We start from the raw sequence: 10,172 nt of genomic DNA on the forward strand, positions 1-10,172 counted from the left end.
GGCGAGAGGAGAAAAGCCTCACTAAGAACGCGTCTCCAACTTCCCCGCCAAATCATCGTGGCGACTAGACTTGCTCCCCGCGCCTCCCCCTCACTAACTAGGCGCACAGAGCGTTGCTTGTTCTGATTCGCAGGTGGCTTTTGCGATTAAGGACGAATCGAGTAATTTAAGCCCGGATCAATGTAACTTGGACCCACTGACGAGGATATTCAGGAGCGTGACTTGGGACCCTAATTTGAGGGTAATGCAGCTAACTGCCAGCTACGAGGCCCCCCGGCTACATAACACGGCATTCACAGTGAGTGAATGTGTGTGTGTGTTGAGTAATAGAATGTGCGACAGTCCCAACAAGCGGTAGGCCTACATGTACGGATCGGGATTCAGGAGCGGTCGATCTACAATTGGCTGCACTCAGCAAATCAAGCAATCGCCTGACTCTCAAGACGCCGTAGCTTCAAGAGTGAACCAGCAAATTGAGGTAACGTGAGACATGTCATTGGTTGTGAACTCGGGATAGCGCGTATTCGAGGTACGCCGCACCAGGAAAAGTCATTGCCATCATGTGACTCCTAGCTCTTCCGGCTAGCCCAGAAAGGAATCAGTTTCTCATCAGTTTCTCCGTGATTACTCCGTCCATACGGACCTGGCCCTGAGCCATTAGCACCAACAACAGTCCCTGAATCTAGCGGAATCCTTGCCTAATACCGACCCAGTTATACCTGTTCTACAAAGTAATCAACCAAAAGTTCCAACTCCTGGCAAGCTTCAATAGTGTATATCGATTCCAAGTATGCGGAATTCTGTGCGCTGGGAATCCCGCATCCGACGGAATCTCGCCGCGCAAAAAAGACACGCTAGCTTCCTCCGGCAAGGCAGATACAACTAGTGCGGATCGTCTCGACCTTCGATGGACGGTTCCATGTTGTCTCTAGCGGGGTTCTACGCATAGCATGAACTCAATCGGAGCGACGTCCTCCGGGCCCGTAACTGACGTTAAACGGCTGCTCAGTCTTAATACTTGGGAGCGACCGCGATGCAAGAAACAGCCACAGATGTGTTGTGTTGCTATACTTGGAAGGTGTTGATAACTTGATATCTGCCTATCTCCATAATGACGCCGATGGTAGTGATGTGGCTTGTCTCACCCACGGCCGAGAATAGCAAGCTCACTTTCCTCGTAACAACAAGGACAAATGCCCTTCGCCAGAATCAACAAGTTATTGGCATGCGCATGCATGTCAGGACGGCCACTAAGGTGAAGGAATTGGGCCAATCATCAAGCTTGCCGAGGCGGTCTACACAAAATGTTCGGTATTCCCATGCACCCAGAATCCATATAGGCATATACAAGGTCAGGTGAGAAGAACAATTTCAGTATCAACGAGCGGATACGAATGATCGTCCAAGTGATCCTGCTAGGCTACTGACTATTCACCATCGGGCACCGATCTGGAGATAAAAATCTTCTTCCTTATGCCAAATTACCTCCACCGTCATTGGCCTATACAGGAAGGAAAAGTCTGCTAGCCGCAACCTGAACCCATCGTCGCCTGTGTTGTATACGCTAAAACAGACTAAGATACACCATACAAGCAGATTACATACAACCCACCCCCGCCAATTACCGAAAGTTACCACTACGGTAAAACCATCGGGCAAGTACACCGACAGAATCCGTCCACACAAACAAAAGTATAATACGGCTCTAAGCCAAATCCGGATCATGATCCCCAAACCCCAAACCTCTTCTAGAAGACTTCTCGAAGGCGCACCACACCAAAGTCGGCATCGTCGGTTGCCTTGCGACCGTAAACGTGGTTAGCGCCAAACACTCACACATGGCATGTGATTGTTTTTCGCCTCCCGGTGGCATTTTTTCGCCTCTGGAAACATCTGGTAGGTGGCTGATACTAGCGGTGGTTTGAGATTTTGGGTAATCGAATCAGGATCTCGGGATGTCTGAAGGAGGCCAGCCGGTTTGCCTGGGCCGTAAGAGGGATGTATTACTCTACATTATTTTCTCGCTAGTCAGTAGGCTAGCTAGCTTTACACAAGCCCTTTCTTTGTAAGACAATTAAGCAGGCAGACTCGATCCACATTTAATACAAATCACATCAGAGTGATGGACACCTGCCTTTAGTTACGTACCCGTCCACGCTTTGACCTGGACCTACCTAAGCCTGTGGCTGGTAACTGAGTAGTAGCAACCCAGTGCACGCACCGCACAGCATAGACAGTGTATAATTAGTGAGTGCATCAGACAGGATCTATCGGACAATTTATTATCCCGCGCAGCGAGACTGGACCTTCTTTGTATAGGCCAACTCGTATGCGCATCGCGATAGATACCAAGCAAGCACTCACTCCAATTACTCTAATAGACACGGTTTAAGAGCATAATTACCACATGTAATGCAATATTCTTCAATGCCCTAGCCTCCCCACACCCAGAGCCAGAATTAGAACTTATCTGCTCCTAAACAAATGGCCTACACATCACATATACCCCCTTTTAGGCCCTTTCAAAACCATTTAAGAATTTCATGAATTTCTGCGTCGAGGCATACCAATAGAGGATACCCCGAAAGTATACGGTATCTCTGTACGAAGGCGTTTTTTATACGCTTTATAATATCCCGGATTGGTATGAAGGGTTGAAGAATGAGTTGTCTACTGGGTATGATGATGAGTTGGCGGCGGAGAGGGTGCTTTGGGATCGGTTTGATCAGCCGGGGGATTATTCTGGGACCTGTTATTATGAGAGAAGAGATGTTTAGGTGGAAATATTTTCTTTTCTTGCTACGGTGGTACATATGATGTGTTGGTTGGTCTGGATTGTCTGTTGTATAGATCTAGAATGCGATAATCTGATATCATGTGACTGCCAAGTTCTACCTCTCCGTAGCAGTCAGTAGTAAGCGGGGACTCCGACCGGTCAACGGAGCAGTGCAGTGCGGTAACTTCGCCAGCAAGCAAAATAAATACGGAATACGTACCATCTAGCTCGGCATTTCCCCGAACAATGGATCCATGCGCCCGTCAGCCTCAATGACCGTCGTCATACATACTATACTCAGAATAAACCCTAAAAGGAACTAACTAACTCCAAAAGAATCAGGCTGAAACAAAGACTTCTCCGCCATGTGCGGAGGCAACATTTACTTTAGTCTACGTACTACAAAGTAATTATCAAGTGGCAAGAAACAGTACAGACAACAGGAAAACAAGAGTAAACCTCCCGAGTCTAGACAATCGGCTTACAACAAGATAGCCAAGTCTAGATTCATCCACACCTGATTAGTGTGTAACGTGCATATGTGTATGTGCGGTCCAAAAGTGAACACGTACATATGATGGGGCCCCGAGAAGGGAAGGAAAAACGGTGAGCGAGCGAAGAAGGCGGGAAATAGAGTTCAGAATGTTCTCGGAGAAATAAAGCAACAAATGGTAGAAACAAGATATTCGGTGTAAGTTTTTTTTTTCTCCTTTGGCTTGGTATTGTTCCGAATATACCCCATTGTGCATATATGCATGGAATGTGGATGGGAAAGGAAATCTCGGCATGCCGAGCTGGATTTGGGTGTCGGGCCGATAGGGTGCTTGCTTAGCTGGTTGGCTCGTTGGCTGGTTGGCTGGGTTGTCCCGGTCGGGCACCGTTGGTTTTATTATTCATGGTATTATCATTTCAGGGCCTCGGTGTGTGTATTACTACTCTACGAGGTGAGAATCATGGATTCAATAAGCAGAATCAAAAGTTGTATCACGGTGATGTATGTATGTAGCTGTACATAGTAGCAGGTTGGGAGTTATTGCTCCACTTCCAGCCATCAAAGCCATCAAGGGGTTGAAACGCGAGCGACAAGAAAACAAGATTATCAGTGGATGGATGGACAGTCCGTATAAACTACCCCGTATAGAGATTAAAGTGAAGGAAGGAGGCTGAGAAGGTAAGAATTGGATTGCCTAGTAAGGATGGATTCAGTACAACCTTCCCAAATCAGTCCGAGTACTACACTTGTCACTTAGATACAGTGTCACTGTATAACACAGCTCACAGTACCGGTGAAGGCCACTTTGTTCGGGGGGAACGAATCACTTGGCTGCCCGATCTCAGAAGTTGCTCCACAAAGGGCCCGCAATTTAGAAGAACTAAACTACTTAGCGACAAGTATCCTGAGAATTGACACAAGGGAAGGAGTGGAGAGGAGGAGGAAAGCCCCCCTCAGCTGACAAAAACCCAGTCGCGCGGCGTCCACCCCGACTTTCTGCAGGGGCAGTAAACTCTTTCGGGCCAAGTTTCCCCTCAGCCGCTTCGCGCTGGTGGTCGGGGTTGGATCCACCGCCGTGGTCTGGGTGTCTGAGAGAACCACGGGCTGGCTTTTGCTCCACGTTTTCGGGCAGACTCGGACGTCAGAGTTTGCAGGTTTGTTGGGTACTCGCATCGTCATTGGCGCATATGATCGGGAGATTCAGGGAGATATTGTGGAGAATTATGAGGAAAATCAGGAGGGAATGGTAATTTTTCTTTCTCATTTGCTTACCAGTGACCATAGTACTCATGCTTTTCCTTCCAATGGAACCGATCCGATCCTTTTTCGGATTGCTTATGTTTTGTTTTTGCGGGTGGAATTCGGTTGGTCACCATTTGTGCGTGTTATTCATGTGTCTAGTGGTTAGCTGGGTAGCTGGGTAGCTACTTAGCTAATTAGGTGACACCTTAGTTAGTCTCAGCTAAGGAATGCGACCTGTTCGACATACATGAACGGATTACAGCGGTCCGAGGGATTCTGTTGAATGCAACAATCTACGGAATTGTTAGTTAACTGATTAGTAAGGTGACTTGCTATTGACTAAGAGTCCACTTTTGTACATCGACTCCGGTTTTCCTGGGAGTACCCGCGTTACGTCATTATTGTTGAAGCAATGAAGATGTCAGTGCGCACGAGACCAGGGCCAATGCAACTTATACCGAACTTTATACTGGGATTAGTCCGCTATTCCGGATGCATACCATCTAGACAGCTTCCAAAATAGCCATGGCGTAAATGAAAATTATTGATAGATGTAGACAGATACGAGATCCTATTACCCCATAGATAGACTTCTTATTCTCTCCGCCCAGTAAATCTGCAAGGCGCGCGCAGATGACCTGCTTATTTTGAACGGGACCGCGCGATAGCCTCCACGGCATTTCATTTACATACGGCAGTTGTTGAGCTCGAGTCTTCAGAGGAGTCTAGAACAGGCAACTCGAAGAATGCTTACCGGGAAGAGCGACCGTTGTCCAACTCTAACAGGGTTGATTACGAGCTGCTGCTGCTGCTGCTGCAATCCAAGCTGAATTCAATCTTAATCCCCTGAGATAAATCCAATCCTCCACACCAATTCATCTAAGATACTTCATCGAATTGCCAACTATACCTCGGATCATTATGCTTAAAAGTGAAACCGAAAAGCACATGGACAGAACAACAGAACAACAAACAGAAACAAAGTTAACCTTCCAAAAATACATACAAACACAGAGTTTCGACAAAAACGCACTTCTAACTCAATCAAACAGCATCTATCAACAAGTGACGCAAATGCCCGACCGGGCTTTCTTGATCTAGCGAACCCCATATCCTTTTCGAAGCACACCCATACGCACACCACATGTCTTCCTGATCTGCATCCATCCTTATTCCAATCGAAGTTAAATAGACTCAGATCTCGAGGGTCAGACAAAAAGTCATGGGCTGGCAGAGACCGACTAGTTGATGATGATGATCATGATGTTATGTAGGGAATTGGTACCCAGATCATGATGTGAATCTGATGTGACCCTGGGGGGAGGGTAAATCCAACCGGTTCAGTCGGCTTTTCTGGCCCTTTCTGTTTTGGTTCCCGTCATACCTTCCCTCCCCTCCACCTTTCTCCCACCCCCCCTGGTCCATAAGGGCAATCTGTCATCGATTAGCTGTTGTTGTTGTTGGTTGGTGGGTATGTATGACAAGGACTGGGGGAGTGTGTAGGTGGGGGACGACGACGGAAACCCCGAGCTGCCTTCCTTGCCTTGCCTTCCATTGACTGACTGTATGTATGTATGAAATGGGAGTTTGTTATCATCGCACTCTAGTTAGTTAATAACCAGCTAAGTAGTTTGTAGTTGTTTACAATCATACAGAACAGATACATACATCCATCCATCCATCCATCCATCCATCCATCCATCTATCCATTATTTTCTATTTTCAGTTACTCGTTTTTTGCCTCCCCTCGTTTCCATTTTTAAAATTGAGTTCTTATTTAATTTTCTTTGTTTTTCTTTTCTTCTTCTTACTTCTTCCCGATCAAAACGGTCCAACCAAAAGAAGGAGGGATCTCTTAAGTCATCGGGCGCACATGTGAAGGAGGGAAGGGAAAGGGAAGAGGGGATCAGTGCGAGATTCTAGATCTCGACCAGGTACGGCCTGTGGTTCGAGGGTTGGAGTCCCCCCTCACTAGTACTTGAGTACTAGTCCACCCTCCTATTCAGATTTATTATTATTATGATTATTATTGACCTTGCTACGTGTCAGTGCGCCTTAGCCCAGGCCCGGCGGTGGCCACCATGGTTGAGTTGAATGAATGGATGGATGGATGGATGGCTTCGATTGCAGAATCGCGTCACCACACCACACCACACCACACCACCTCTCTCTCTCTCTATTTAGGTTTCTTTCTTTTTTACTTTCTCTACTGCTTTAAATCAAGAAATGTGTATCTCAAATCATATCCAAAGTGGATTTCTATTTCGCTAGATTTCTTTTGGTGGGGGTGGGGGGGAAATTGTAAAAACACAAATAGCAATCTCACAGTAGCATACATGCGCAAAGATAGGCGGCGGGAGGTAAAACAAGTAAAAAGGACCCGGGATTGGTATGGTCCGGGTTCAAGTCACGCAACAAGTAGTGGTATCTGGTATCAAGAAGAGCTAAACTGGCTGTTCCCAAGATGCATGTTTGCAATGTTTTCTGCCGCTTCAAAATAATCAAACGCAGGCTGTCTCACTCCCTGAACGTGACCACATCCATAATGAAAAATTCAAACCCTCTTTTCTTTTCAGTATGTCCACCCATAAAGAAGAAGTGAAAAAAAAGAAAGGAAAAAGACAATGAAGACCGGATCCGACCATGCATCGCCAAAGAGGAAATTTCATCTGTACAGTGAAATTAAGGATGTAATAAAAGCCTTCGTCCCTCCGTGTGGCCCATATATAATGACAGCAGACAGCCTCACAATGCAATGTTGAAAGATGGGGTAAGATAGGAGAAAAAGGAAAAAGAAAGAAAAAGCAAAACAATGACCCGAAACGCATTAGGTCGGATATAACAGCCGTATGATCCCTAGGTGCGCCAATATGCAATGCAGTCGTGATGGTACGTGTCACAAGGATGATAATCAGTCGGCGGTCTTTACATGTTTTGGAAAAGAAAAGAAACGAGTAACAAGGAAGTAGCCGTTCGAGTATCGGGTATCATAGTCAATAAACATTACCGATCCAGAAGAAAGGACATGCTTTGACACAGATAATGAGAGGCGAAGACGTGAGTCGATAAATCTGTCAAGGGCTTCACCACCCCTTCACATGGTATTCCCAAGGTCCAAAGTCGGTGTAATGAGTAAAGGAGCCGGTTTTGTCCTTACCCTGACTGGTGGCCTTGGTTGCAGCTCCACCGGCCTGGCCGGCTGGCTGTCCCTTAGTTCCCTTCGGTCCAGGGTATTCCTGTAGGTTGGCCATGTCATGCGCTGTATGTCTGCGCTTGAGGAACGCGTTGGCAGTCGCACTCTTCTGTTGGCGTTCCCACAACAAGTGTCGACGGAGAGACTCGGTCAGTTCGGTAGCGAGCATGTTGCGACGAGTCGTCCGTGGGGAGTGAGCAACAGACTGCGGGGCGGGCTTCATGATGATGGGCTTCGAGCGAGGGACGTCGGGACCGCGCATCGTCAGGTTCTCGTCATCATCCCCAGGCGGTGATGCAGGGATCGACGGACCATTGGGTGAAGTAAGACGCGAGCGTTGTAGGGCTGGACTAGACCGGGTCGGAGCTCCCATCTTAGTAGGCTGATGCATCATCATGGTGAGAAGGGAGCGACGCGAAACAAGGTTGGGCCGGGAATCCACACGCTGGAAGAGTTCCTTCTCCTCAACGCTGGATCGGCCGCTCTCCGTGATAGAATCTTCCCAGTCAGAGTCCGAATCCTCGATAGCACTCTCGGAAACTTCGTCCTCCGTCTCGACGGCATCCTCGTTATCCATAACGCGTTCCCGGATGGGCTTAATAATTTCGTTCTGGTCCCTGAATGAAGCCACCTTTTTCCTGAGATCCTGGCCATTTGCCGATGGCTTGCTCAATTCATCGGAAAGGGAACTGCGATGCGGCCCTTGCATTGCCATGCGATCCTCGAAGGAGCTTTCATCGTCATCACCCGACGAGCCTCCAAGAGTGAACATACCGCCCTTCTTCTTGAATGGAGTGGGCTTAAGCTGTGCTGGAGGCTTGGCTGGACCAGGTTCGGCAGCCAATCTAGGTTGCGACCGATATGACGAGGAGATGACAGAGGGAGAGAATCCGCGGACAATGCTTGGCGACTTGATCAATTCGGATCGGGTAGGAAGAATTCCGGACGAGGAAACGCTAGTGTCAGACCCGGCAGTATTGCCATTGTTATCGCTGTCATTGCCCTCGGGCGCAGTAGTCGAGCAAGACTCGGTGGACTGATTCGGTTGTTGACTGAGAGGGAAGGGGGGCGGGGATGGCGTCCGCTTCGCAGTAGAGACAGAAGGAGGGGTGGCGGGAGTAGGGGTCGAGGGGCGTGGTGTGATATCGACGACAGGGGGCTCGACTGTCGACATGACGGCATCGATGGGTTCAAGATGTTTCTTCTCTTTGATGCTGAGCACCATCCGCTCCAAGCCTAGAGATGTGATGTGCTTCTCCTTTCCACGGGCAAGGCTGGCCAGCGAATCCTCACGCACCACCGTCGGCTTGTAATCCAAGCACTTCGGGCGTTTAATGTGATGTTCTATCCGCTCTGCCTGCTCCGACGCCGCTGATTCAACGCTCGCGGAAAGTTCTGGCAAATCCCCGGCTTCGGAGCGAAGGAGTGGCAATACCGAGGTAGTGCTGGAGGTCTCCGGCTCCACACAGAAGGTCTCACGTGTCCAGAGTCGCCAGCTCAGGTTTTCCAGACGTCGGCCTTCCTCCATATAGTCGGCACATTTCGAAAAGACTAAATTCCGAGGTCAATTGTCAGCCACCAGACGCGACTGATACCCGCAGCGGGACATGATGCACTTACCCATCCACATGCCATGAAGACTTTGCGCATTGGCCGTGTCGACCTTATGGATCTTGGCCGTATCCACCGTCAGAACGGGGGTTGAAAAACGCGAAGCCATTCTAACGACGCCACAATTCCGAGTATGCTGAAGTTCCTGAAACAATTCTCTTCCCCGTAGGAGTGTAGTTTCGGGGTCGCCGTCTCCCCCGAGCGTGGTCGTTCGGCGCGAGAAGTTGCGAAAAAGGCCTCTTCGATCCTCCAAGGTTACTGAGAGTAACGCCTCCAAGTTTGGGTTCTGCAGCGTGCTGCAGAAAGTCGATTGAATAAGAAAGTGGCGCCCAAGCTGCCCGTCAAGTGCAGCAAGTGTCGAGTTCAACAATTGTTGTGCGAGATTGAGTGTGGTATGTCGCAACAGAGATCGATCCGGGGTAGGTCGATTGAACGAAGCCGGTTCCGTAAGCGGATCCTTCAAACTTCCAGTACTACCTATCCAAGAGAGACACGACCGAAAACGACAAATGGTCGGAGTGGGTGAAAAGTTGAACGAAGGTCAGGCGTACTGGCGCGAAGTATGTAGATATGGCCGGTTCAGGGAGGTCGAGGGGGATGGACGTGGGGATGAGGATTGAGGGTGATGGGCGTGAGAGAGGAATGAGTGAAGGAGGAAAAGAAGGAAGGGAAAAAATCGAAGGGGAATATGGGGGAGGAGAACCTTAGTCTGGCTGGTGGAGCGGACGAAGAAAAGAGGAAAAGGCAAGATAGTTAACGGACGGGTCGGTGGAGAATTGGGGGGAAGAGGGAGGGAGGGTGGATGAGAGAGTGTCCGGTATGAACTGGTAACGGGTTCAGTACAAGGGGAAAAAAAG

At 48.7% G+C, this 10,172-nt stretch overlaps 2 protein-coding genes across 2 annotated transcripts; both read right to left on the reverse strand.

The window, feature by feature from the left end:
• Positions 1-493: 493 nt before the first annotated feature.
• ASPBRDRAFT_50481 (uncharacterized protein) lies at positions 494-1,873 on the reverse strand (the record flags this gene model as incomplete). Its single annotated transcript, XM_067626551.1, has 6 exons — positions 494-575; positions 720-724; positions 993-1,100; positions 1,171-1,198; positions 1,436-1,564; positions 1,737-1,873. The coding sequence occupies 6 exons, from the start codon at positions 1,871-1,873 to the stop codon at positions 494-496; spliced, it is 489 nt and encodes a 162-aa protein (XP_067484872.1).
• A 5,721-nt stretch (positions 1,874-7,594) lies between these two features.
• On the reverse strand, positions 7,595-9,424 carry ASPBRDRAFT_50482 (uncharacterized protein; the record flags this gene model as incomplete). Its single annotated transcript, XM_067626552.1, has 2 exons — positions 7,595-9,255; positions 9,325-9,424. 2 exons carry the CDS (start codon positions 9,422-9,424, stop codon positions 7,595-7,597), a joined length of 1,761 nt encoding a protein of 586 aa, XP_067484873.1.
• Positions 9,425-10,172: the final 748 nt, after the last annotated feature.

This window comes from Aspergillus brasiliensis, assembly GCF_001889945.1.
Source record: "Aspergillus brasiliensis CBS 101740 unplaced genomic scaffold ASPBRscaffold_1, whole genome shotgun sequence".
Lineage (NCBI taxonomy): Eukaryota > Fungi > Ascomycota > Eurotiomycetes > Eurotiales > Aspergillaceae > Aspergillus > Aspergillus brasiliensis.